The following is a 26,388-nucleotide window of genomic DNA, read 5'->3' as shown; positions in this document are numbered from 1 at the left end:
CAAGTAAAAGTCATTGTCTGTAGTGGATTTAGGAAGAAGCAGAAGGTTTTGGCTGTATTGTAAGTTAAAACTGCTGAGTGTTACTGTGCTGGGAGGGAAGAATCGCAAGCTGCAGGAGGTGACACTGGCTATTTGTGCAGGCTGCTGCACCGTCAGCAGGGTTGCTACAGGGAACTACAGGTCAGCAGAAGTTGGTGTAAAAATAGGATCTGTCCTGCTGTGTTTCTGCATTTCACTAGTACTTATTATTACTGATGCATCCATAAAGGTAGGTTTGTGGTAGTCCTCTTGGCATTCCTTTTCTCTCACAGACACCTCGTGCGCGTATATCAAGTGCATAAAGTGAGGAAAACAAATCTGTCCAAAGCTTATATGCAACTGTAGTGGGTTTGCGAGGCAAGGTTTTGGTAGTGGGAGGCTGCAGGAGTGGCTTCTGTGAGAGGATGCCAGAAGCTTCCCCCATGTCTGATAGAGCCAGTGCCAGCCAGCTGCAACACAGACCCGCCACTGGCCAAGGCTGAACCCATCAGCCACTGTGGTAGCACCTCTGGGATAACGTATTTAAGAAGAAGGGGGAAAAAAATGCAGTGGAACAGCAGCAGAGAGAGGGGTGAGAATATGTCAGAGGACCAACCCTGCAGACACCAAGGTCAGTGAAGAAGGAGGGAGAGGAGCAGAGATTCCCCTGCAGCTTGTGATGAAGACCATGGTGAGGCAGGCTGCCACCCTGCAGCCCATGGAGGTTAATGGCAGAGCAGATATCCACCTGCAGCCTGTGGAGGACACCACACCAGAGCAGGTGGATGCCCAAAGGAGGCTGTGACCCCGTGGGAAGCCCATGCTGGAGCCGGCTCCTGGTAGGACCTGTGGCCCCGTGGGGAGAGGAGCCAATGCTGGAACAGGTTTGCTGGCAGGACTTGTGACTCTGTGGGCAACCCACGCAGGAGCAGTCTGTTCCTGAAGGGCTGCACCCCGTGGAAGGGACCCACAGCTGGAGCAGTTGTGAAGAACTGCAGCCTGCAGGAAGGGCTCATGTTGGAGTAGTTCATGGGAGGACTGTCTCCTGTGGGATGGACCCCACACTGGAGCATGGCAAGAGCGTGAGGAGTCCTTCCCCTAGGGAGGAAGGAGCTGCAGAGACAGCATGGATGGACTGACTACAACCCCTACTCCCCATCCCCCGGCACAGCTGGCCGGGGAGGTGGTAGGAAAAAAAAAAGGGGGAGCGTAGTTGAGCCCAGGAAGAAGGGAGGGGTGAGGGGAAGGTGTTTTTAATATTTGGTTTTATTTCTCATTACCCTACTCTGATTTGATTTGCAATAAATTCATTTCCCCAAGTGGAGTCTGTTTTGCCTGTGACAGTAATTGCTGAGTGACCTCCCTGTCCTTATCTCAACCCATGAGCCTTTAATCTTATTTTCTCTCCCCATCCAGCTGAGGAGGGGGAGTGATAGAGCAGCTTTGGTGGGCAGCTGGCATCCAGCCAGGGTCAACGCACCACAGCAACACAGATACAAGGGTTGAATACATGTATACCTTTATTAATGAGTTAGATCATTTTATATCGGTATGTGGATTCTTCAAAGTGCTGGCACCTTAGTCTATGTTCTCCAGACCCTGAAAAATAAAAAGTAACAGCTGTATCTGCACCATTCTCATCACTGACTTGCAAGAGGGCATAGTTGAAATTGCAGGTTTTCAAACTATGCTTAAGTACTGAAGTCCTAATTAAAAAAGAATTAAAATGCACATCCCTGCAGGCAGGCCAGGTGTAGAGGGAGCTCCTGACAGCTCCAAGAGTGACTCATGCCCGCCGCAGAGGCCATGGGAGCCTCCAGCCCAGAGCTTGGGGGTGGTGGAGGGGGGCACAGCACCAAGCTCCCACTTCCCTCCGGGCGGTCCCTGCCCCAAGCACCTGCCTTGGAGACGTAGTACTTGTTGACACCCGACAGCCGCCTGTCTCTTTCCATCAGGGTCCACTGGTAGGGATAGCGGGCGATCCTCTTCTCCTGTGGGTGTGCACAGGGCTGCGTATTATGGCTTGGGGAAGGCATCTCAGGGGGATGGGGGGCCGAGGGAAGGGGGGGGGGCCGGGAGGGAAGGGATCCAGGAGGAGGGATCTCAGACAGATGGGGGCCTGGGGGGGAAAAAAGGGGGCCCGGGAAGGAAGGGATCCAGCGGAAAGAAGGGGGAAGGGGCTCCCCGGGGGAGGGATCTCAGAAGGATGGAGGACCGGGGGAAGGGAAGGGGGGCCTGGTAGGGAAGGTATCCCGGGGGAAGGGGATCCCCGGGGTGTCCCGGGCCGCGGGCGAGGCCGCCGGGGCGGTGCGGGGGAGGGGGGGGTCAGTCCGGTCGCCCCGCCCTGCGCTGACCTTGCCGCCGTTGCACCGGCGGTGCATGTAGATGGTGGAGAGGCCGGGAATGGCGAGGCACACGCCCATGATGGCCATGCCGGGCAGGATCTCGTACCACATCCTGCCGGTGCCGCCGTGCCCTGCCCTGCCCGGACCGCCGCACCGGGCCGCCTGCGGGCACTCCCGCCCTGCCCCGCGCGCCTTCCCGCCCTGCCCCGCGCCCCGCCGCCACTCACCGCCCAGGCAGGCCCGGAACGGGACCGGCGAGAGGCGGGTGGAGACGGCACCGCGCCCCGGTAGTGCCGAGGCGGGAAATGGTGCCGCGGTCGCGCCCGGGCGCCGGGGGCTGATCCCGCCGGGCACCGGTATCGCCGGGGCCCACTCGTCCCGCAGGACGCCGGGAACTGTAGTCCGGCGGGGCCCGGGGCATGCCGGGAACTGTAGTCCGGCGGGGCCCGGGGCGGGGAGGCCCCGGCCGAGGGCGCGGTTCGTGGCCCTTTAAGGCGCAGTCGCGCGAGAGGCGCGGCGGCGCGCGGCGCTGTCCTGCGGCCCGGGATGAAGGAGGACAAGGAAAACGCCAGGCCCAAGGAGCGGCGGGGGCCCGCTGCTGGGTCGGGGGCCCTGCTGGGGACAGGCACCGGGACTGGGACCGGCACGGATGGCAGGGCCGGCGGCGCCGAGCTCGACCGCCTGGAGCGACCTAAGGACAAGAAGGAGACGCTCAGCAAGGTGGGGCCTTGCGTGCCGCTCGGTGCGGGCCCCACGGTAACGGGCCAGGCGCGGGAGGGGGGCCGGGGAGGGGGCGGGGGCGGCGGGAGCGGCCCCCCCGCCCCCTTCCCGCCGCCGCGCCGCCCTGACCGCCGCCTCCGTGCCGCAGGTGGTGATCCGCCGGCTCCCGCCCAGCCTGACCAAGGAGCAGCTGGAGGAGCATCTCCAGCCCCTGCCCGAGCACGACTACTTCGAGTTCTTCGCCAACGACTCCAGGTACGGCCGCCGGACCGACCCCCCCGGGCGGCTCTCGGAGCCCCCGCTGCCGCCAGCCGGGCCCGAGGGGCGTCAGCCTCCCTCTCTCCCTCTTCTCTTCCCGCAGCTTGTACCCGCACATGTTCTCCAGAGCCTACATCAACTTTAAAAACCAGGAAGACATAGTCCTCTTCAGGGATCGCTTTGACGGCTATGTTTTCGTTGACCACAAAGGCAAGCGATGAGCACTTGGCTGTGCGGTTGCGGTTACGTCCTTCCTGCCGCGCACGGCGCGCTGGTTGAGTCTTAGAGGGATGGTGTGAGCAGCCTCGCATGCCACTTGTGATTTGTTTGGGTTTAGTGCCTTAAATCAATGTCACGTTGCATTTCAAAGAACAAAGAAAATGGCTTGCGCATCATGGAAACTAATCTAAATTGATTTTTGAATATTTCTAAATTGATTTTATATATTATGTATAAAGCCCAGCTAAGCATACATTGAGGTAGCAGTGGTATCGATATAAAACTAACTGCGGCGTTACTGAGATTAATACTTGCGTTGTCGTACTCAAGTATAACGTCTGAAAAGCAAAGTAAGTAGGTGGTGTCGCTGTCCAAGCTAACCAAAGCGGATGTTTGTGATGCCACCCTCTGCCACTCCCCTTGCCTGTTCTGTACACTTCTAACAACGTGACTTATTTTTTGGCCAGTCTTTAATTCCAGTTATTACTTGTTCTAACTTAAAACTGAGCAAGTCTCTTGATTCAGTAAAGGAGCTGTTTGTTCCTTGCAGTCTTAAGTTGTGAAAGTGCTCTCTGGAGACATTAATTTGTAGGAAACAAATATTTTAATTCCTTGGTTAAACATCAAAATGTTTAGTTGCTGCTAGCCTTTTTTCTGAATACGCATTAGGTATTCAGTACACATCATGTTTTTAAGCTTCGTGCCTCAAAATGCTTATGTTGGGTAGCACTAAAAGTTGTTAGTCTGTCATCGATAGACATTAAAGCTTTTGCTAAATATGCAAATTTAAAAAGAGTGTTCCTGTTGGCTTCAGTAGGCCCAGGGTTTCACCTTGAACTCTCTTTCGAGTACATGCGTTTTACGTTTCATCCAGCTGGGTGTTTTATGTGAGACAAAGCTCTGTCCATGAGATTCCCCCTCATTTAGGAGAGTTGCGTGACAAGGTTCTAATAACACCTAGGTCTTTGAAATAAGCTGGCTTACCAAGTAACAGCACGCTGTATGTGCCGTACCCAACAGCAATATTGGATTTATGCAGCCATAAACGTAGCATTCGTGTCAGAAAATAAAACTGGTTGCATTTTATTGTATTTTGCCAAAAATTGAGATTTGCCTCAGTTGCCTTATCTTAAAATATTCTCTTCTACTTCACAGTGAACACACAGTCTGTAGGACGAGGATACTGTGTGGTGTAGCTGAGGTGGCTGAACTGACAGCTCTGGGCATTCTTGCATCTAGTGTTTCCTTGTTGCAAGTCTGTGAATTTACTCTTTTGTTGACATAGCGAGAGTGTTTAGTTCATTAATTCTACTGTCTTTAAATGTTTGTGGTTTGTGTTTGTTTTTTTTTAATAGCTTTCAAAATACAAGAGTTTTCTTATGCTGTCTAAGTAGTCTCTTCTAGTATTGCATGTTTCTTGTGAGGCTTATCTTCCTGCTTTAGACATGGACAATGTAGTCTTATTTTACATCCGTTTCATCATCTATTTTAATGTATCTTTCTCTCTTCTTAATAGGTCAGGAATATGCTGCCATAGTTGAGTTTGCACCTTTCCAGAAAGCTGCAAAAAAGAAGAGTAAGAAAAAGGATGCCAAAACTGGAACTATCGAAGATGGTATTACAGCTAGCTAGTTCACTTTGCATGTGTCAACTTTGAAGTCCTAGCAGTACTTTGAATACAGTGTTTTTACTGTGGCACTGTAGTTTATCAATGGAATGTTTGCGTATTTATGTGTGAAGCTTATTAGCACTGCTGTGTCAGCTGCAAATCTATTAAATACGATTGTCGTAGACAAACATAATGCAGCAGCTCACTTGAGAGCTGCCAACTTATGAAAAGATGATATATAAACATCACAAGTTATGTAAATCTAACCCAGACTTCCAGCAGTGCACAATGCAAATTCTTTTCATGCTACAGTATACCTCTTTCTTCCCTTTTTTTTTTCTTTCTCTTCCCACCCCCCTTTTCCCCCTCCCCTGTAGATCCAGAGTACAAGAAATTTTTGGAAAGTTACAGTGCAGATGATGAGAAATTAACCTCCACTCCTGAAACTTTGTTGGAGGAAATAGAGGCAAGAAACAAAGAGCTAATAGGTATGGAAATCTATGTACTATAGTTACATTTCTTTGTGCTCTAGGAAAATGTATGTGGTGTAATTTGAAGCTGTGATTTCTCAACCTTGAGGAGACTGAATTCTTTTGTGTGCTTGCTTGGTGTTTGTTAAACCTTTAGGCTAATATTATTCAGTGTATTTTGTTTTGCTGTCATGCTCTAAATTCTTCTCCAGGTTTAAGTTTTATATGATAACCTTCTTTCCTGTTTTAAGCTGCTAGTCAAATGTTTGTTAGCCAGATTAGGCTGTGGAGTGGCTGCCTTTCAGTGAGATGCAGTGATGTTTAATGCAGAATGCTGTGAGCAGTGATGTTTTGTACAGGCTCAAGTTATGTTGTTGGGTAAAATACCATAAAAATGACCAGAGGAGACTCTGTCTAAGCATGTTGCATGTACCTCTTTCAAAGTGAGAGAATCTGGGAAAAGCCTAATGCAGACTTGAATATCCTTTTACAGATAGGTGTGCTGGATATCATATTAGTGTCCTAAAGAAGTTTATAGAATCCTAATACTTGCCACTGTTCAGGGGTAGGGTTGGAACACTTGTTTCGCTGCAGCGTTGTGGTATGTGAGAGGAGATAGGCTGGATAATCCGTAGGGCTTCTTCATTTCTCATACAGTTTTGTTGTAGGTCTTGCAGTATTGGATAAGGCAAATTGTTCACATTTGTTTTCATATATTCTCTAGCTAAAAAGACTACTCCTTTATTGAACTTCTTGAAAAATAAACAGGTAAGACTTATCTGCAGAATATTCTTGCTTGCAAGTACAACTTGCTCATTTAAAGCATGCGGGCGTATATTGCAATGTGCATATTGATGTGTTTCTGCCCTTTCTTTTGAAGAAACTTTTGACCCAACTTCCTTGTTAACGTCTGGTTCACGTGTTTTGAACTACTAGAACGGTGGCCTTTGTAGGAATGGTGGTGCTTTCTGTGCATTCTGGTCACAGCTAAACACCTCTGTGGCACTGCCAAACCAGATTCCATTTTAATGTGTTCGTTTAATGCTGTTATGGCTGAGGTCCTTGAGGATGATCTTTCTCCTAGAATGTGCTCTTGCTTTAACATTTCTTAGTAGGGGAGGAGATCACAAATGGGGCAGATTTAATTAAAACTAGAACGATAAACGCTGAGGCTAGTGTTGTGTTTGGGTTTTTAAAGACAGTATAAACCAAGGTTTATGAGTGAGGGGAAAAAATTAAATGCTGCTGTAACGTGTTCAGGTTCACAACAGAACAGCAGAGATGACGGGACTTTTTTTATTCGTATTATAATAGGGATCAGGTTTGAGGTGAGTTATTTGGTGATGAAATACTTTTATCACTTTGGCAGGGCTTAAAGGGGTGTTTTCTAGTGTGGAAATAGACTATTTCTCTTTGCTTTTACACACACAGAGACTGAGAGAAGAAAAAAGAGAGGAGAGGAGGAGGAGAGAATTGGAAAGAAAAAGACAAAGGGAAGAAGAAAGAAGAAAATGGAAAGAGGAGGAGAGAAGGAAGAGAAAAGAAGCAGAAAAACTGAAGAAAGTAGACAGATGCCCAGAAAAAGAAAGAGACAGATCAAAAGAAGAACCAAAGATTAAGGTCTAGAACAGTTCTTTATTATAAGCTGTTACACTCCCTTCCCCGTTATTTGTATATCAGTCTCTCAAAATGTGTTTTGAGTATTGTGTGAAGAATCACGTGAGTTTGATGTTAGTAAATTACCACTCTTTTGTAATATTCAATATTAGGCATTGTAAAGGTTTACACGCTGTAATGCTTCATAGTAATATTTAAAGCTTTTGTCATGTGACTGTTGTACATGCTGTGGTAAACAGAACCGTGAATTCACTATGGAATGGAGACTAATTTTAAGCTTTCTACAATGGCCTGTTTTAGGAGAAAAATCCTAGTCTGCTGTGTGGATTATGCTTACTCATACACTCCAGCTTTTAGAAATACTACGATTTGCAGTAACGTTAATGTTCATTTCTTACTGGACTACGGTTCCTTTGATGCAATTTCGGTGTTGTGCCAGACAATATGTATTAGAGTTGAGCTTTTTAGTTGAGACTTCTGTTTTCTTTGTAGCTACTTAAGAAGCCTGAAAAAGATGAAAAAGACTTGGAGAAAAAAGAAAAATCCAAGAAACTGGAAAAAGAGGCTCTGAGGGAGGAAAAAATTGCGAGTAGTGCATCTGCCAAACGATCTGATGGGGAGACAAAAGAAGAGAAGGCGAAAAAGTATTCTAGTACTTGCTATAAATATATATATGTATATATACCTTGTTTCCTGATCATACTGAGGCTTAGGCAGTTCTGCCATGACAGTGCTTTGAAATTCCTTTCAAATTATTTTTCTGATAGAAGGCATGGGATGTGTTCTCTGTGGCAGCACCCATCCCCGTGATTACAGAAAGCTGTGTGAATTACCTGACAGTTCTTCACTAGTGGACAAATTTTAATGATTTTGTACCTCACTGTAGGAACTCCGCAAAAGAAGCCCAGGTGTAGGTGACCTACAACAGGCTGCGAGAGCTGTCCTTGCAACGAGAGAATTATAACCATGGCAAGAGGCGAGGTGTACTCCAGTTACTAGTCCCTTTAAGTCTTATAAAAGGTCAAAGTGGAAAGTGTCATTCTCAACAGCTCCGTGATCTGTGCAAGGTTCAGTTCTGCCATGGGAGAGGTAGAGATGAGACAGAGAAATCTAGGTGTTTTTCCAAAGCCAGGTGAGACTTGGCCAGCTATGTGAGTAGGAAGCTAGGAAATGCTAGCAGCAGGTGTCATCTCTGGTTATCGTGCATGACTCAGGTTATTACAGCTTCCCAAAAGCTCCCTAGAACCTACCAGTCTGTCTGCTTCGTATTGCAAATTTACACCAGTCTTACATTGATCTCCCAGCTCTGTCTGATGAATCTTTTGAGCTTAATTTTCAGTTTTGTTTTCATACAGATCAGAAGATGAGTGTGTAAAGGACTACAGGGACCGAGATAGAGATTTTGAAAGAGACAGAGAATATGAGAGAGCACAGAGGGAGAAACTGAGGCGCCAAGAAGAGGAGCGTCGGAGGCAGAAAGAGCGCTTTGAGAAAGAGAAGGTTTTTAGAAGAAAAGAGGAAGAGGTGAAAAAGGAGAGAGACTTACTCAGAGAAAAGGGAAAGAAAAGTGATCTTACAGACTTTACCAGCAGCACGGACAAATCTGAGAAAGTAACCAAAGACGATAAAAAAGAGGATACAATTAAAAGGGATCGTATCAGAAACAAGGTGCTGGATTTCTTTAAATTCATGTGTTGATTCATAGGACCAGTTTGTGGGTTTTAGGGTAAAAGCACTTTAAGGAAAGAACCATGTGGTTTCTCTGTTGAAACTTCTCCCTGGTCTGGCAACAAAACTCTGCCACTGCTAGAAAGCTTGCATCTTTGTCCACTAAGCTTTGCTAAACTGTTTGTGGTATTTCTTGTTGCTGTATAAGAGTTAAGCCAGGATACCACAGGCTAAATTGTAAAGACACTGATCCCTTTCACTTGCGGCCTTATGCCATGGGCTGTGTCTTTAAGGTGTTGGTAGACCGCCAGTAATCTGCCTGTAGTATCTCTGCTGATGCTATACATGTCTGAAAATACATATCGAAGTGGGAGAGTGATCGAACAGGTTCCTCTAAAACAGGGACAAGACTGCTACATGCAGAATATAGCAGGTGATCTCCTGTAGACTTGGGAAATAACATCTTGAGTTTAGTTTTATATACTCTGCAAATCTGGTTTCACAGCATCAGTGTGCAAGTTTTCAATGTCACTTAAGGCATTTTCGGGTACAAATGAAACTCAAGGTTTTGAGGAAGCTTTGAAGTTGACCTTTGTTCTGAGAGAGGGTGAGCTGTACTCGTCTCAAGAGGAAAATCTTTACAAATACCTCAAAGGAAACTCTTTACAAGTAATTTTAACTGTGCAGTGTTCTTTGTGGCTTGAACAGGGGGATGTTGCCTTACAACAGAGACAACCTTGATTTGAGACAGTTGAATTCACATGGCCACCATGGTGGAATAATTTAACTCAGAACACCTTGAAAAGTTTGAATTGGAGCCATTTCTGGTATCACTTGATGCCATAATAACCATGACAGCATGGGGCTATGAAAGAGTCTAAATAGTTTTGATTTATTTCAGGATCGTCCAGCAATGCAGCTGTACCAGCCAGGAGCGCGAAGCCGAAGCAGATTGTGTCAGTATGAAGACAGTGCTGCAAAGCCCACAGATCAGGGAGCGGATAAGAAACAGGAGAGTGAGACCAGTAATATGAAGGAAGAGGAGTGACTAGCACGGAAGCCTTATGTGTTCTGACTGTGCAGCCAAAGAGCATGTACTACGCAATCCAGAAGTGCCTTCAAATCGAAGAAGGAACAAAGGAAGAAAAGGGGGCATTGTGCTGTTGGATGTTTCTGGTTAAAGAACCTCAGTTGTAGATTTGGAATTTGAAATGTTCTCACATTGTATTTTCAGTTATTTGAATTTATTTTCCCAGCATCTAACTACAACAGAGAAGAGAATTTTTGCAAAGTAGAAAGACTTTATGGCCTTAAGTGTGATAATAAATGAGTCATGCGGTCAGGAGGAGATGACAGCTGGATCAAAAGCCAGAGCTTTACTGTAAAGCGAAAGGAGCCAGTGTTTGATGTGCTTAAACAGAGTGAGCTTGAAGTTGCTTGGAGTTAATGCAGGTGTTGCTGTGTTGTGTGGTGCCCCTGCTGAGGCAGTGATAGCTCAGTCACGTCTGTCTAGCGCTGAGGCAGTTGCGCAGGCTGGGCTTGGTGAGGTACAGGTGAGCAGGAGCCCTCTGGCATGCAGAGAGGAGAGCATCTGGCAGGGCAGTAATAACGTTAGGGAGGGAGAGACCTTCCTCTTCAGTGGCTCGCTGGATAAAGTAACTGAGTTGGAGTGTATGAATAAGCTGGCTTAATATTGGAATGCTTCTTGACAAATTCTTGTGTAAAGTCTACCTATGTTGAAATGCTTATTTTTTAATCAAATGTCGCTGGTTTGAGCATCCTGTTCTCTTCCAAAATTCTTCTGTCTTAGTCTGAAATGTTTCCACTCCTGCCCTCTTGGTACTGCTTCGTCTTCTCTCATAACTAGAAGGATTGTTTTACAGCCCAGAACGAGACTTCATCAGTAGCAGCTCCTCCTAAGCTAGCGAATTTTAGCCATAGCTGCTTTTTTTTTGTACTAAACTCAAATAAACTGGCAGAAACTCGCGCCGCCGCCGTCCCTCACTGCGCCGGGGCGGGCCCGCCGGGCCCCCAGGGGGCGCTGTGGCCGCCGGGCCCCTCCACCCCGTCTCTGTCGCCGCTTCCCCCCGCCCCTTCCGCCTCTTCCGCCGCCGCCATCGCCGGGACGCCGGGCAGCTCCGCGCCATGGTGAGAGCATCGGCAGCCATCCGCCGACCTGCCGCGACACCCCGAGCCCTCTCCCCGCCGCGGGCTAGCTCGGGATTCCCGGCAGGCGGGGTGGCGGGCGGGAGGGCCCCGGGTGCAACTTTGCTGTTTCCCGCCTCGCCGAGGCCTTGCGGGGCGGGGCCGGGGCCTGGGCTTTGCTCTGTGGGGGCTCCGCGGCGGGGCCGGCCCGGGCCTGGCGGAGATGCTCTCCGCCGGCTGCGAGCCGGGGTCGCCGTGTGGGACTAACGGCTGCTCTCTCTTCCAGTCCTCCCACAAGACGTTCAAGATCAAACGCTTCCTTGCGAAGAAGCAGAAGCAGAACCGGCCTATCCCGCAATGGATTCGCATGAAAACGGGCAATAAGATCAGGTAACAAGGTCGGCCGTTGCTCTCTGAGGAGCTGCGGCGCTGGCTCTGCATCAGGCTGCGTGTGCCACACGGACTGAAGTCAGAAGCTGGTTGTGTAAAAGCGTTTATGCAAACAAAAGCTCAGTGTTATGGCCGTGAATACCGTACAAGTGTACTAGTGCAGATACACAGCTCCACCGGCTGCTGTCGGCCCGTTGTGTTTTCCCGAGGCAGCGTGGTGCTTCCATGCCATTCCTCTCTGTAGTAGTTCAGTTCGTTCCAGTGCTTTGCAAGTATCTACAGCTTTCAGTGGTGATGCATTGAAATTGAAAGCCTGAACTGCAGGTGTGGATAACTTATTCCAGAATTTGTGCCCTGGTAACCTCTCTGCTCCTCACATTCCCCTTCCCACACCTTTCCCCTCTCTCATGGCTGTGCTCTGAGTCCCTGCATTCTCAAGGAACGGTGCCTTACTGAGTGTGGCTGTTCAGGGACACAGAAGGTGGTGCATAAGGGAGCAAAAGGCTTTTTGGGTGTATGGGAGGTAAAACTGATAGCATAAAATCCTTAGCACGTGACTGCAGAATTGATTTGCAACAGTTCCTTTTTGTGTGCCTACAGTGTTTGTTTTCAAGCACTGTATTTGGGAAAATGCAGTGAGAGTGTGCTGTGTAATACCAGGTAAATGCGAGGCGTGCAGAAGGTGGCGCATGTCTGAGCACTCTGGTTTAAAAGCCTCAACCAACACAGTTCAGTCACACGTGTTGTGCAGCTAGCTTTCTACCTCATCTACTCCCTTGTCTAGACTTTTTAAGGAAACAGGGTTCTTTCTCCCAGATAGTTTTTGTCCTAAGTAGTTAGGAGACTGGTGGTGGCTGGCTCAGGCAGTGAAACAGTGCAGAATTGCCACGTTCTGTTCCTGTTACTTCTCCTAACTTGTTTCTTTGTAGGAAAAATCCATGTTGTGTGTTTCAGACTGTATTCTTGTCTTCCAGATACCAATTTACAACAGGGTTCTGTTTTAGCTAAATTGCAGTACTTTGGACTACTCTGTCATGGGGCAAAATCATTAATTTTTGTCTCGCAGCCCTTGGGTGCCTCCGTCCTCAGTTTTATCCAAACCGTGTGCTAAAGCAGGCTGCAATTACAGTGCTTCATTCTGTGGGAGCACTGCCATTTTCCTGCTGAGAGTAACTCTGTTAATGCTGGTTTTGGTTTCGCCTATACAATGGTGAAACCATTTGTTCTTAACATATACAAGTGCATACTCATAAATGAGTATACTTTCCTGGGAGAGGCCCTTTTCCATATGCTGCTGTGCTTTCATATTTTGGACAAAAATGATATTTTTTTTGTGTTGGGCTATGGACTACATTCCAAGAGGTAGTTTTCATTGTTGTTGGACGATCGATACAAGATCACAGGTCTTGCCTCCAAAAGAGGAGGTACGGTATCCACAGGCCAGTGCTGGTGCATCTCTGCAGGCATCTTTCTCTCTTTGAGGTTTAGATTCTGTTGCAGTAATGTGCCAGTTGGTTAGTGAATGAGGAAAGTAAAAAAAAAAGTGGAAATTTAAAAAAAAAAACCACGGCTAATTATTGGTGATAGCTTGCGGCTATAGCACATAGGGAAGATTTCAGTCTGTTACTATTGAGCTAATTCAAGGTGACTTCCATCCGCTTGGATCTCCAAATGCATATGTGCGCTTTGCTAACTCACGCTGCTTTTGTCTTAGGTACAACTCCAAAAGGAGACACTGGAGAAGGACCAAACTGGGCTTGTAAGAGAGACGGTCTCCTGGGAACTCTAATAACACTTGTCTTTATGCGTCAGATCGATACACCCTGGACGCTGCTCGGCGACCCCCAAGTGATCCCTTCCATAGTATCAGACTGCAATCCCCAATTTGTGTGTGTGTGGTTTTTTTTATAAGCTAGTCTGGGCTATTGATGTTAACTGGGAAAATCTTGAAGTAATTTGCATCTGAAACATGAAGACTGTGTTCTATTAGTGTTCTTGCTTTCAGGGATCATTATTAGTATTGACAGTGTACAGGCTTACTAATAAATATGGACCTGAAGGACTTGGTTGAAATTATTTCACATATATATGGTGGTATAGTAACAGAATAAAAGCTAATGTTGTTATTAATATAATCTCACTTGGCATGAGAAACCTTGTCAGCCCTTTTCAGAAGGGATAGGCCGTGTCTTCCTTTTCACTTACTGTAAACCTTTGAGAACAAAGTGTATCAATTTTTTAAAGAAAAGGGGTGAAAATCAGAACTGATTTTAGAGGAGTTAATTTGAAGAAAATCTTTTACTAGACAAACTGCAATAGTTAAAAAAATCAAGCATTTTAGAGGCAGGTTAGAAAAAGGCAAACTTCACTTTGTGTAGCCACGCTGGTCTATGGATCATTAAACTCTGTAGTGTCAGCCTCTTACTACTTAACCCCACAGAAGACACTGGATTATATTTCTGGTAGATTTTTGAAATATTACTTTAAAAAGTAAGCAGCATTGTCAGAATTGGCTCCTGTGTAGCCACTAGATGCATTCTACGGGGCTGGAAAGCAAAGCACGCTGAAAATGCTCCTCTGGTGTAAGGTGGCTTCCCACCTGAGGTGCGCTGCGGTAGGTGAGGGGGATCCAAACTGACAAAACCTTCTGCTAAGCCAAGTTGCTCTCCCATTACTGCCCTCTCTTACGTTACGCTTACATGTTGGATGTGTGTGTGTTCCCTGTGGCTGCCTTCTGTCACGGCTGCAGGCTCTCGATGCCACTGTTCTCTCCCACATGACTCTTTTGAACATCCAGGGTGGGCTACATGAAGTGTGGCTACACCTGTTGGTCAGTCAGCCTTTTTTTTTAATTAACGGAAGAGTGTCTGAACTGCAAGTGAATGATGGCACTACGGTACTGGGCAAATGCTGAAATGTTACATTCCCCCCAGAAGTACTATAGAAATACTTGCCCAGGGAGCGAGAACACAGAGCTGAGAGTAGACAGTGATACTTGATACCGAGACTACCCATCCTGCACCTGAGCACTGTACGGGCCAGGCTGCCCCTGAAGACCAGCCTGTACTATCTGCCGGTGGCCCCTGGGGAGCCTCGCGCCGGTGGTCAGCCGAGGGTGGCAGCTGCTTACTCGGGGTGGGTCTGGCCCCTGCTCTTGGTGGGAGGTGGGGCAGGGCAGCCCTCCAAGCCCACAGTTAACATCCTGGCTGGCGAGCGGGTGCGGCGGAGTATCAGTTGAAAGAAAGTTTCGCTTAGGAGGGAGGAACAGGAAGAATACAGCAAGGGCAGCAGATCGATTTGTCTCCTACAAAATGCAATACTCTTGCAGACTGTAGTATGTAATGTCTGCACATTCCCCAGAATAATAACCTCCTCCTGAGCTTTGGAGCTCTGTGACAGCCTGATCAGGTTGGTCTTGATGCAGGCCACAGGTGCAGATTAATTTAAAACATTCTCAGCAGAACGGTAGTAACTCAAGATACTGCTCAAAGGAAGAGTTAGCAGCTATTTAAAAAGGGGAAAGAGGAAAGAAGGGATTAAACACTCAGAGTAGTCGGCACTCTCCACTGGGGCCTGTGAAACCACCTATTTACCACGGGGAAGTGGAGGAGGAGGCTGTAGCTGAGCACTAAGCCCGGCGCAGCTGCTGCACCTTTCCCTGCTGCAGCGCAGACCTGGGATGGATCCTCTGGTCAGCAGGAAATAACTGAAGGCACGAGCCTGTTCTCGGCTGTGGCAAAGGCCATCCTGATGCCAAGGGCTGCAAAGTGCTCCGGTGCTGCTTTCTGGGTTCAGCCTGCTGTGGCGGCTCAGTTCCTGGGTGGCAGCTTCCTGAGGAAGCTTCAGGCTGCCACACCTTCTGTGTTGCTGCTTTTCATGTTGAAGGTAAATAGATCTATTTCCTTGGCATTAAAATTTGTAGCAAGTAACAAATTTTAGGCCAAGCATGTGTAAATGCATGACAAATACATGCTTTGCTCAGAGCTCATGACAGTCTCTCCCTCCTAAGGCGTGCTGGAGGTTTCTGTGAGCAAAGGAGAGCAAAGCTGGGATTTTTACCAGCTTCAGGACACTTCAGAGGTATCTTTTAGCTTCTTTTCCTGTCTGGAAAGAGGCGAGTTGCTACTTCATTATCAGGGGGAAGCAGTAAGTCACTGCAACAGGAAAGCAGCCAACAGCATTGACGGAGATGATTCAATACAGGCCCGCGTGCTGCAAACGCTTTCACCCCAATGTTTTTTAAATCTCTTCTGTGCTCTTCTCTTTGAAGCAAGTGTTTAGGAAATAGCAGCGCTGCTGAGGAGCAAAGATCAGCCTTGGAGCCCTGCGAACCCTTGCCCCCTGCCTCTCTCCATCACCAGTGCTGGCATGCAAAGCTGCTCAAAGAGCTCCTCTTTAATTGTGTCTACGAGGACCTGGCTGAGGAGCAAAAAAGTAATTTTTTGGACTTGAGAATGGAAAGAGACAGTTTTCTCCATGGCATTTGTCAGAAAGCTTTCTTGAGCAATAGATTGAACTGTTACTTAAATTACTATTTATTAGATAGTCTTCCTGTTACTACCATTGCTGTGCTATTTTTATTAGATGGAAGCAGCTTCTACCAAGGAACTGCTTTGGAAAATAACCCCTCATATTATTTTTCCCATTTGACTGAATTAGCTTTTCACATTGGACCTTAAGGGATAGCATGAAGTAAATTTAGTAAAAATTGGGTTAAAATCAATCTTACGCAGAACCTTAACCAACACAAATACCTCTGGGTTTGAATTATATGTGTTGTTCCTGTGGCAGCTCGCTTTGCCCTCTCCTCCCCTGTGAGAGTTGCAAGGGGGATCAGGGATCTCTGCAGAACTGGACTAACACACGACCACTGAGACATCAACAGAAGCTTTAAAGAAAAAATCTAAATAATTTGGATATTCTAGTCCATTAATTTTGGTGGATATGCTTTTGTTTTCTGAGAAGCAAAGCTGGAGCTGATTGTATACTTGAGAAATACTATTTTAAATGTCTGTATCTCCAAAGTGACTGCTGCTTGGTAGGTATGAAAATGAACCACGTGAGGCAGAGGGGTGGGCCACTGGAAGTGCCCTGGCGTTTGGGGCAAACACAACGTACAGCAGCAGAAAGAGTATTGCGATTTGAAGATCCCTTTTTTTTGCTCTGCAGAGAGGAACCCTTGCAGGGCAAGCAAGGCAGGGAGCGGTGTTGTTGAGTATGTTTTAACACCACCCAGAAAAGCGGGCTCTGGTCTTGCTCCTTCTGAAGTGCCTGCCTAATTGCCTCAGAGCAGGATACAGCCTCAAACCCACAGTGGGCCAAAAGATGGGGGGAAAGGCTGCTGTCCTGATTTCAGCTGGGATAGAGTTAATTTTGCTCCTAGTAGCAGGCAGAGTGCTGTGTTTTGAGTTTAGTATGAGAACAGTATTGGTAACACAATGATGTTTTAGTTGTTGGAAAGCAGCGCTTGCACTAGTCAAGGACTTTTTCAGCTTCCCATCCTCTGCCGGGTGCACAAGGTGCTGGGAGGGGACACGGCCAGGACAGCTGACCCCAACTGACCCCAGGGATGTCCCACACCACATGGCGTCATGCTCAGCATATTGAGCTGGGGGCAGAAGAGGGAAGGGCGGGGTGTTCGGAGCAATGGCATTTGTCTTCCCAAGTCACCGTTACGCATGATGGAGCCCTGCTTTCCTGGGGATGGCTGAACACCTGCCTGCCAATGGGAAGGAGGGAATGAATTCCTTGTTTTGCTTTGCTTGCACGCGTGGCTTTTGCTTTCCTTATTAAACTGTCTTTATCTCAACCCATGAGTTTTCTCACTTTTACACTTTCCATTCCCGCACCCCACTGCAGGGTGGGGAGGAGGGTGGGTGGCTGTGTGGTGTTTAGCTGCCTGCTGGGTTAAACCACAACAGCTGCCTTTAGGGGGTTTTGGTTAGCTGTCAAGGGGAGGCAAGTTTAGTCGTTTTTAAGTGTAGCATTTGCCAGTTAAATTTTACTTTTGAATGGAACATTGAAGTCCAGGTTTCCTGGTGGACTGTGACTAAGCTGTAGGTATGAATGCCAAGGAAACAGCTCCTTCAAGGAAACTCTCACTAATTCCACTGTTTACTCTGTGCCTTACTCAGAGGAGGATGTGAGAGCAGTTCCGCCCCCTCTTCCCAACAGCATGCTGCTGCAAAAGGGTGATTGAGGACTAACAGGTCAAAAAATATTTCATCAGATATGCACCCACCTGTCGTATCAACAGCGCTTTGGTTACCAGAACTAAAGATGGTAGGTGATTTGACATCGGTGCTTTTCATGGAGTTTGTGCTGGTGTGACCAGACTTGTTAGAAGGCAGCCTGCTGTCCTGTGGCATGGATGTGGCCAGAGGAGTTCTGGAAGGAGCTATGTTGCCATAGTCTTTAATCTATTAGAGTTAAAGCATTACAAAAACGGTGTAGGTCAGGCATTAAATCCATTCCCAGTGTGTTTCATATGTCTCTGCTTCTGACGTCAGTGACTAAAAAGGTGTCCAGACACATCTATGAGTCCACCCAGTCACCTGGACTGGACACTATCCAGTCACTGGATCACTATCCGCTCATCTGGAGGCTGTTCTTTCATGTATTGTCCAACGCAGACTGGGTTATTCCGGTGTCTGCGCCGCATTTCAGAGCACAATCTGAATATTGCTCAAGGTCTGTGAAACCCACAGGCGCAAGTTCCCATGAGGGAGTTATCCATGTACCTTTCTGCATCAAGGTGCAAAATCACCTGTGCAGCCAAGCCAGAGATTATCTCAAGTCCCTCAGTCACCTCTGCAGACCCCCAGAAAGGCAGCTGGAAAGAAACCACAGTGAGGTGTGTCCGTAAGGGCTGCCACTCAGCAATGGGGAACAGAAACTGGCTATTCTGAGAGTCACTTCTCAAACGGGACTGCTATTTAAGGGGATAGAAATGGTCTCATGCTGATGAAAAAGAGGAAGGGGCAGTTGTTTTTCTGAAGACATTTTGAAGAAGCCCTACGCTTTGAGAATGTGAAAAACAAGTTGAAATCAGCTGAGCAGAGTTCCATTTGGTGAACAAAACACAAACAAGTGAGCAGAGGCTTTGCCCTTTTAATGCAGTTACTGATACATACAAGTGGGATTATGCTGCTATAGCAATGTTTCTCAAGAGTTTAATTTCTGAGCATGACCTCAGCAGCAACAAAGATAATCTCAAACCTTTCATAACTGTTCCATGGTTTTCAGCAACAAATCATCTTTCCAGAGCTCCTCCTGGACTCCACTCCCGGCAGGAGCTACTGCATGCCACCCCACTGGGCATCCCTCCTGCCTCCTCTGCTCCAGTCCCTGTCCCCAGTGGCGCTGAGTATCTCAGGCTTCCCTGGATGGGGGTCTCCAGGGAATGGCTGCCAGGGACACTCGTCTTGCACTTTGAAAGACCTCTCTGGGCCTGGCCTCCTCTGGCAAACCAGGCACCCCAGCTCTTACTTCACCGAGAAACAGCTTTATCTGTCATAAACAAACAGCAACTCAGAGGAGGCACATGTGGCAGAGATCTGCAGATCTCACAGAGAGCTGGAAAGCATTTCCAGCTCAGTGGCACAGTCTTCTTGTCTGTACCCACTCTCTTTGCCAGCAGAGAGGCATACATAAAAAAGTGATTGGCGGGGGGTTGTTTCTGAAGCCATAGATGCTTCTCCATCATCAGACCAGTGCCAGGCCTCTAGCATCTCTGACTATGGGTGTGAAATATTTAATTATATTCTGCCAGTGTCTATGTCCAGGCACCTGAGGCACCATGTCCAGGCACCTGAGGCACCATGACCAGTCTAACCTCACAGTGCTGCCAGGAGCCAAAGCAGTGCTGACAGCCTCGTTTTTACCGGTGGGAGAACCATGTCACTGAGTTGCTGCCTGATTCACCTACAGTCACACACAAAATCTGCTGGCAGCCCAGGAGAGGCAGCCCAGGAGAGGCAGCCCAAACGTCCACCCCGGTCCCCCAGCACAGGACACCACCTCCTGCAGTGGGTCAGTGTCCCCCCAACAAGCACGTGGGGTGTCAGAGAAGCAGCTCCCCGCAGCCGGGCCGGCATGTGAGCCCCCACCGTGGGGCTCTGCTGGGCTGCAACAAGGAGTCCCCGTCAGCAGGGGCAGGGGGCAAAATCCTCTCGGGGACAGGTGGTTTTTGGGAAGGGCTGTCCCTAGGCATTGCTCCTGATGGCCATAGTTGCCCCACACACACTCACACCAGCACAGCCGCCAAAGACCATGTGAGACCCAGGGTAGCTGTGGTGCTCCTGTGTAGGGGGTTAATCCCCACTTGGCCAGGATTTTAAGCGCTGGCCCTAGCCAAGTTCCCAGCTCCCTGCAGGTTTTTCTGGCTGCTATTCAGCACGGGTTTGCAGGCAAATGGGCCAGGGGAGCTTCAGCGCTCCTGGAAGAAAGCAAATGTCTGTCTGAGAAAGTCCCGGAGGGTCGACAGGCCCCAGGGGCGCTGGGCTTTCCTCTCAGCCCCGGAGTCCACACAGTCCCGCCCTGCCCTGGCATCTCTGGATGACTTACAGTTGTTGTTGTTGTTGTGAGAGTGGACCTGGACCAAGTCCTCCTCCAAGGCCCCTGCCAGCTCCTTCAGCTCCCTGGAGGTGTCTGCCCTCAGGTACTGCCAAGCCTTCCGCCCGTTGTGGTCCCTGCGGCTGGTGTCCGCCCCATAAGCTCCCACCAGCACTTTGATGAGCAGCTCATGTCCCTGTAGCGTGGCCAGATGCAAGGGGGTGAGCCCGCCGCTGGCTGTGGGGATGTTCACGTTGACGGGATAGCCCATCTTCTGGGCATGGGAGATGACCTGGATGAAGCTCTCAAGGTGGCCATGCTTAGCAAGCCAGTGGAGAGCGGTAAAGCCCGTCACAAAGTCTTTCCTGGTCAGCAGGCTGGGATCAAGGTCTAGCAGCCTGACGATGTTGTCTGCATCACCCTGGGCTGCCGTCAACAGCCACTCATGCTCCAGGGGATCCAGGGCAAGGGACAGCACCTCGGGGCTCTGCTCAGGCTTCTGCTCTTGCTGCGGCACTGGAAGGAGACTGCTGCTGTTGGATGTCTTCTGAGCAGTGGTGAACCGCATGGTGTTGCCAGGGCTATTGCTCTGCAGGAGTATTTCCTTTAGCTCTTTCCTCCGGGTACTGCCAGGACCAACGGAGAGCCTGCCTGCAGTCCTACCCCAGCTCCCCAGGCCCTGGCTGCTCCGGCTGACACTCCTGTTGGTGTCCATCTTCTGCAGTGGATGGAAACGCTCCCTGCTCCCTGTGGCGGCCGGCCAGAGATGGGAGCTGCGGGCTAGGCTCCCCCGTTGGGACTGGGAGGTGTCCAGGAAGGTAAACGGCCGGGCCATGACAGCCACCCTCTGCTCTGCCGAGCCCTGCTCCTGCTCCCGCTCCCGCTCCCGCTCCCGCCGGGCCATGGTGGTGCCTCCCGTGGGGCTGGCTGGCAGCCTGCTCCCTGGCAGGGCACAGCTCGCAGCTCGCGCTCCCCAGCTCTCACCCCACACTTCCTGCCCCAGCGTTAGGCAAAGGAGGAACCAACTCAGCACGGCGGGAGGGCTCGCCAGGCACGGCGGCAGATCCGTGGCGCTGCTGCACTGCCGGGGCGGTGCAGGCGACCTTTGGTCGAGCTGCGTCCTCAGCTGCCGCCAGCGCCAGGCACGGCCGCAGCCACAGGCCGTCTGCCTCCCTGGGCTCTGCTTGCCTGGAGCACGTGGCACTGCTGGGGCGGGCAGAGGTGGGGGGGTCTTGAGCAGCCCGATGCTGGTGTTTTGGAAGAAATGTGATGAACTGCATTCTTCTCTCTGAATAGTCTCGTTTAGCACTAGTGGCCTGGCATTAGCAGCTAACGTAGCTGAAGCCTTAGGCCACAAGAGCTGACCAAGAGTAAACTTTCGATACAGCTCGTGCTGCTAACAAAGAACTCACCGAATTCAGCAGATAGGAGAGGAATGAAGAAGAGACAAGATCAAGGAGACAATTCCAAAAGAATGAAGTAACTTCAGAAGACAACCAGTCCAGCAACAGTGAAAACCCGTAAGAAATCAAGAGAGGACCGACCAGAATTAAGTGATTGGGCTTGGGGATAGGGTGATGGGTGGTGTGGGTATGATTGAGAGGTGTGGATTGGGCAGGGGTCCCTCTCTGGAGGCACCCAGCTTGAGCTACAACTGAAGAACAAATATAAGACTCATTGGAAACCTCCACTCAGACTTGGCACTCTCAGCAGGATCCTCGGGTCGGACCCTGTCACAGCGGCCCGTGTGCGTAAATCTGTAACACTCATCCCAGGGACACTTCCTCTGGCCCTGGCAGCACCCCAGAGCCCTGGGTGCCTTGCTGAGGCACCTGCCTTACAGCCCCCCTGCCCAAATTGCCCCACACCATTGCAATGCTTCTCCCTGGTGCTGTGCTTAGGAAGGCCCCAAGGGGCCGCTCTCCCGGTGGCCGGTGGGTCTCAGTGCTGTAAGGGAGACCCAGACCAGGGTGGTTTTGCGTCCCTTGCCACCCGATGTTTCAGCCTTCCTCTCTTGCTGTGTTTCACTTCCCAGCAAGGCCCCATGCCTGGCATTGTTGGCAGCTGCAGCCACCAGCATTTTGTACCACAATTTTGTTAGGAATCAGGACAAATTCCTCTGCCCCAAAAGCCCCCAGTGATGTTTCTCCCAAGGCCTTTCTTACCCATGACTCCTCAGACACCCATATCGTAGCTGAACCATCTACTAGGTGTTTTTGCAGCAGGTCAGGCAGCTAAGAGCCACACCAGCCCCTTCAACCCTTTTTCTTTGCTTTCCCTAAGCTTTAGCCCTGCTCTGACTTGCCCCAGGCTGGTCGTCAGCCCGCGAGGGAACTTTGCCTTTCTCCAACCACTTGGACCAGTTTTTCTGGGATGCACGGGGATCCAGCGTCATCCCATAAAGCCCAAACAACTGGTGGTGAAAACATAATTGCCCCCTTGCTCCCTTTCTGGCACTGCCTGGTTTTGTCACTGGAGGATGGTGGCTTCTGCGGGCTCAGGGAGGCTGAGAACTTGACCTACACAGCCGTGGGAGCCTGGGGAATGGTTTAAAGCACTTGTTGGGTGGCAGCTGGGGAAAACAAGGAGGAAAATGAGGTACTGCTTTGGGGGAACGAGGGCACTGATGGTGCAAAGCAAAGCAACCATTTAGGGCCGCCCTGGTCGTGCCTGCATTAGGCACGGGTCGCACTGGTGAGCTCTGACCGGACTAAAACCAGTGTGCCAACCTTGGGGGCTTTACTTGGGGGTCCCAGGAGCTGAGAAAGTTATTTACCTTGGGTAGGGCCTGAGTTTCCTCTCTCTCAGCCTTTGTTTGATGCTTGTGCTGGCATCAAATGAAGGGAAACCCAAATGGCACGAGGTACATCCTCAAAACAACAGATGGGCTTATCCAGCCCCTGCCTGCCGGGCCGGGGAGCCGAGGCCACATCGAGGGGCTGAGAGGAACCAGGGTAGGGGCTGTTCTGCCACAGGAAGAGAAATCGGTGCAGCCGCCATCAGTCAGGTCCCTAGGTGTGCAGGAACCATCCCGACAGGCCTCAGAGGAAATGAGCAAAACACACACACATTTTATTTTAAATAGCAAACGATTTACCGAGGTTGGGAGAGCTCAGGCCCTTAGACCCAAACCACACACCCCAGCCCACCCTTGGTGCTGCCCGGCTCTGCCCTCGCCCGACCAGGAGCGCGGCGCCGTTACCGGCGGGGCCGCAGGGCAGCGGGGCAGGGTTCCCCCAGGCCCGCCCAGAGGAGCGGGACCCGTCACCGGCCTGGGAGCGGGCGGGGGCCGCGGGGGCGGGCAGGGCAAGGCAGGGCAGGGCTGCGGACAGCGGCCCGCGGGCCTGCCAGCGGGTCTGAGGGCTGCGGAGCCGCCGCTGGCCAGAGACTCCCATGCCCGGGGGCTGCCGTTCCCGGGCCCCACTAGCCGCCACCGCCGCCGCGCCCCGCCACACTGCGGCCGCGACCCCGCCCGCACCCCGGGTTGCACCATCGCGGCGGGGGGGGGGGGGGAACCGGTAGCCCCACGCCTCCCGGAGGGGGGCGGCGGCGGGATCGGCGGGACACGGAGCCGGAGAGGCGACGGGGCGGGGCGAGGGGGCGGTGAGGCGTGGGGCGCGGAGCTGGGAGGGACCGGGGGCGCGGCGGGTGTGTGCCTCGTCCTACCCGTCTCCCCCGACCCCCCCCCCCCCGGCTGCGTCGCGGTGGGCGCGCCCGGAGCCGCCCGGCCGGCCGGGGCGGGCGCTGTGGCGGGCTGGCAGCGATGGCGGCGGCCGAGGTGGCGCGGCAGGTGGGAGCGGGCGGCGGGCGCCGCCGGCGGCGGCTTCCTGCGGGCAGGGCCCGGCCAGGGCGGCGGGCGGGAGCGCCTGGCGTGACCGGGGCGGCGGGCCGGGCTGCGCCGGGCGGGGCGGCTCCGTCCTGGGGCCTCCCGCGGGCTGCGGGGCTCGGGGCGGGGGTTTGGGGGCGCTCCGAGGGGAGCCGTGGTTACTGGGGAAGGGGAGGTTTGGGGTCCCCCCCCGCAGGCGGTGGGGCAGCACCCCGGCCCGGCGACCTTGGGCAGCCCGCAGCGGGGCGGGCCCGAGGCTCCTGCCCGGCCGCTCGCTCCGTCCCTGGGCCTCGAGGGACGCGCAGCGCAGGCCGGGGCTGGCCGGGCTGCCCTGCTTGGAGGCCTTATCCTGCTCCCCCACTCTGGGCTGGGCCCCTCGCCAGGCCGGGGGGCAGTAGCGGGCGAGGCGCTCCTCGGCATCCCCGTCTCTCCAGGGATGCTGTTCTCCTCCCAGATAAACCGCCATCCCGTGCTCGCTGGCGGGCGATGCGGGAAGGTCGTCGGTCTGGCACCGTGTGCCGCGGAGGAGCCATGGACCCCGCGCCCGACATCGTCGCCGCATCCCCGCTGCACCACGTCCCCGAGGGTCCCCCCGCGGCGGCGGCCCCGGCCGCCCACGGGCGCACCTGCCGCCGCCGCTGCTCCTCTGCCTTCCCAGCGCAGCGCGGACCTCTCCGTGTGCCTGTGGAGAGCTATCCAGAAGAGGAGCAGAGGGAGTTGAGCCACCTCTGCGTTTGGTAGAGAAATGCAAAGTAGGCATCTGTAAGGCGTTTGCATGCGGAAGGGTTTTGTCTGCTATTTGATGGGTTTTCAACTTTTGTGTCCGTGCGTTAGTACGGAAGTAATACTTGAGATGAATGTTTGCCGTTTTGTTCTCAAAGCAGTAGGTTTTAGCATGGACCAGTCTTGTTGAATGGGTAGGTGTAGCCATTCCTTGCCAGTTCATGGTGTTATTTCCTCCTGGACATACCCATTGCCTTCTATGTGACTGCCAAGGTATGTAAAGTGACTCATTTGCTCCCGTCTTTTAAAGAAATAGAGCATTAGGCTTTCCTAAGATAACATACAGGAGTTTCAGACATCTGCTGGTACCGTGGAATGAGTTACGATGCAGCAGACCCTTGCTTCGGAGGCAAAAGGGAAAGCTGGCTGTGAGACGGACATGAAATTAGTGAGCTGCAAATTGAAAATGTCTTTGTGCAGGCAGCTGACTTGTCAGCCCAGGTCTCAGTCATCTGATCGTGGCTGTGGTTCGTAGAGCAGTCAGCCATAATGCCCTGGTGATGCAGGGGGCTGCTCCGTGTGTGCTGGTGGGGTTAAACATCTCTGAGAGCTGAGGCTGGGTACTGGGGGGAGTTGGGGTCATCACCCCGCCTCTGTCCCAGCGAACTCTTGACGTAAACTCATGTTTATTGTGGAGATGGTCAGTGAAACCCCCTCCTCGGGCAGGCAGGGTGGCCCCAACACTGCTGAGCTGAGATCCCTCTCCTGTCTTCTGCCAGCGTGCAGGGTGTGGGTTCTAGATGCTGAGACCCACAGGGGACGAGTCTACCCTGCTCCCCATGGGTGGAGGGCGGGTGCAGAGGACCGGCTTTGCTGGGCACTGTCTAACTCTCAGTCTCTGTAGTATGGGTCAGAAAAATCATTAACATTGCTGATATAGATATGTATATTCTTTAAATTGCTGGAGGAGACTTCTCCTGGGAACATATCCAAACAGCATGGCATTTCTGCAGTCCTTTGGCAGGGGCATAATGGAATGTAATCTTAAGAGCTGTCAGAATTTGAGATTTAGGAAACGCTTGACCGTTTGTGAATGTTGAATGGCTGAATGATGCAGTGCGCCTTAAGAGGGTGGGCAATGGTCAGGAGCTTTGGTGCGATGTTTCTTGCTTTCTGTGGTGGCTGATTTCAGAACTGTTTCTCTCCCACTTTTCTGTTGTTTTTTGTTCTTATGTGCCCTGACAATCTTTTATCAGCCAAGCGAGGAAAAGAAATACAGCCTTTATCTATGTTTTTACATTCCTGCTTTGCATTTATCTCATGGAGGATGTGTATACTGTCTGCTGGATAATTCATTGCATAAGAGAATTACACACTTGTACGAGTGATAAGTAATTGGTACAAATGTTGCTCTAATTTTCTGTTTAATCAGAGCCAAATGCAGTCTGGGGAAGTGGATGCCATAACGCCGAGGTCACCAGAAGGGATCTGATGTTGTTCTGGCTTAAAGGCAGTGTGAAAAACTGTGTTTTAGAAACTTGAATTCAAGTTCTGCCTTGCTTTGTGATTTGACATTTGAATTCTTGTGCAAGAGTTGTCTCAGGTATAGGGGTTAACCCCCTGGGTCTCAGCTTTACAGGGTGGCACAGGGGCAGGGGGGAGGCTGCTGTGAGCATTGGCGGTGGTGGTGGAGCACTGTGAGCGTTGCTTGATCTGTTTTCACTGAGGGATGGTGCTCCTGAGTTCGTTCCGGCCATTTGGAAATCCTCCCACGGAGTCTCCAAGACCTCGGTGTTTGAAGTGATTCTCATCTGGGGAGAGCTAGGA

At 51.0% G+C, this 26,388-nt stretch overlaps 5 protein-coding genes and 1 non-coding gene across 12 annotated transcripts in view; 4 read left to right on the top strand and 2 right to left on the bottom strand.

Moving 5' to 3' along the window:
• Positions 1–1,520: 1,520 nt before the first annotated feature.
• On the bottom strand, positions 1,521–2,560 carry NDUFA1 (NADH:ubiquinone oxidoreductase subunit A1). Its single transcript, XM_064463286.1, has 3 exons — positions 2,373–2,560; positions 1,920–2,009; positions 1,521–1,617 (listed from the first exon to the last, which is right to left on the bottom strand). Exons 1-3 carry the CDS (start codon positions 2,472–2,474, stop codon positions 1,597–1,599), a joined length of 213 nt encoding a protein of 70 aa, XP_064319356.1. The 5' UTR covers positions 2,475–2,560; the 3' UTR covers positions 1,521–1,596.
• Positions 2,561–2,825: 265 nt separating this feature from the next.
• On the top strand, positions 2,826–10,911 carry UPF3B (UPF3B regulator of nonsense mediated mRNA decay). The gene is made up of 10 exons (XM_064463271.1): positions 2,826–3,083; positions 3,232–3,338; positions 3,445–3,551; positions 5,077–5,175; positions 5,547–5,657; positions 6,364–6,407; positions 7,071–7,259; positions 7,749–7,900; positions 8,612–8,924; positions 9,826–10,911. The coding sequence occupies exons 1-10, from the start codon at positions 2,910–2,912 to the stop codon at positions 9,970–9,972; spliced, it is 1,443 nt and encodes a 480-aa protein (XP_064319341.1). The 5' UTR covers positions 2,826–2,909; the 3' UTR covers positions 9,973–10,911.
• On the top strand, positions 10,258–13,521 carry RPL39 (ribosomal protein L39). The gene is made up of 4 exons (XM_064463582.1): positions 10,258–10,262; positions 10,904–11,072; positions 11,356–11,459; positions 13,174–13,521. The coding sequence occupies exons 1-4, from the start codon at positions 10,258–10,260 to the stop codon at positions 13,220–13,222; spliced, it is 327 nt and encodes a 108-aa protein (XP_064319652.1). The 3' UTR covers positions 13,223–13,521.
• Positions 12,569–12,700, top strand: LOC135315437 (small nucleolar RNA SNORA69). Its single transcript, XR_010374900.1, has one exon. It is a non-coding gene; the product is annotated as a small nucleolar RNA SNORA69 (small nucleolar RNA).
• A 5,028-nt stretch (positions 13,522–18,549) lies between the features above and the next one.
• SOWAHD (sosondowah ankyrin repeat domain family member D) lies at positions 18,550–21,163 on the bottom strand. The gene has a single exon (XM_009511925.2). It carries the CDS (start codon positions 20,914–20,916, stop codon positions 19,888–19,890), a length of 1,029 nt encoding a protein of 342 aa, XP_009510220.2. The 5' UTR covers positions 20,917–21,163; the 3' UTR covers positions 18,550–19,887.
• A 2,486-nt stretch (positions 21,164–23,649) lies between these two features.
• Positions 23,650–26,388, top strand: part of SEPTIN6 (septin 6) — a 31,857-nt gene continuing 29,118 nt past the window's right edge. For all 7 annotated transcript variants that reach the window (XM_064463263.1, XM_064463260.1, XM_064463261.1 and 4 more), the window contains exon 1: positions 23,650–23,802. In XM_064463263.1, coding sequence (XP_064319333.1) covers positions 23,776–23,802 — 27 coding nt within the window. In that variant the 5' untranslated portion in view covers positions 23,650–23,775. The remainder of the gene's footprint in view (positions 23,803–26,388) is intronic.

Source organism: Phalacrocorax carbo, chromosome 11 (genome assembly GCF_963921805.1).
Source record: "Phalacrocorax carbo chromosome 11, bPhaCar2.1, whole genome shotgun sequence".
In the NCBI taxonomy this organism is placed as follows: Eukaryota; Metazoa; Chordata; class Aves; order Suliformes; family Phalacrocoracidae; genus Phalacrocorax; species Phalacrocorax carbo.
The sequence above is the reverse complement of the archived record's forward strand: the minus strand, read 5'-3'. Positions and strand labels throughout refer to the sequence as shown.

Bases quoted from the DNA above. Each gene is read 5' to 3' on its own strand.
- UPF3B (XM_064463271.1), top strand. From the start codon at position 2,910: ATGAAGGAGGACAAGGAAAACGCCAGGCCCAAGGAGCGGCGGGGGCCC. The intron at 3,084-3,231 runs GTGGGGCCTTGC...TCCGTGCCGCAG, and splicing joins AGAAGGAGACGCTCAGCAAG to GTGGTGATCCGCCGGCTCCC. The intron at 7,260-7,748 runs GTCTAGAACAGT...TTTTCTTTGTAG, and splicing joins AAGAAGAACCAAAGATTAAG to CTACTTAAGAAGCCTGAAAA.
- NDUFA1 (XM_064463286.1), bottom strand. From the start codon at position 2,474: ATGTGGTACGAGATCCTGCCCGGCATGGCCATCATGGGCGTGTGCCTC. The intron at 2,010-2,372 runs GTCAGCGCAGGG...GCACACCCACAG, and splicing joins GCCGGTGCAACGGCGGCAAG to GAGAAGAGGATCGCCCGCTA. The intron at 1,618-1,919 runs GCAGGTGCTTGG...TTTATTTTTCAG, and splicing joins ACAAGTACTACGTCTCCAAG to GGTCTGGAGAACATAGACTA.
- RPL39 (XM_064463582.1), top strand. The intron at 11,073-11,355 runs GTGAGAGCATCG...TCTCTCTTCCAG, and splicing joins CCGGGCAGCTCCGCGCCATG to TCCTCCCACAAGACGTTCAA. The intron at 11,460-13,173 runs GTAACAAGGTCG...CTTTTGTCTTAG, and splicing joins AAAACGGGCAATAAGATCAG to GTACAACTCCAAAAGGAGAC.
- SOWAHD (XM_009511925.2), bottom strand. From the start codon at position 20,916: ATGGCCCGGCGGGAGCGGGAGCGGGAGCGGGAGCAGGAGCAGGGCTCG.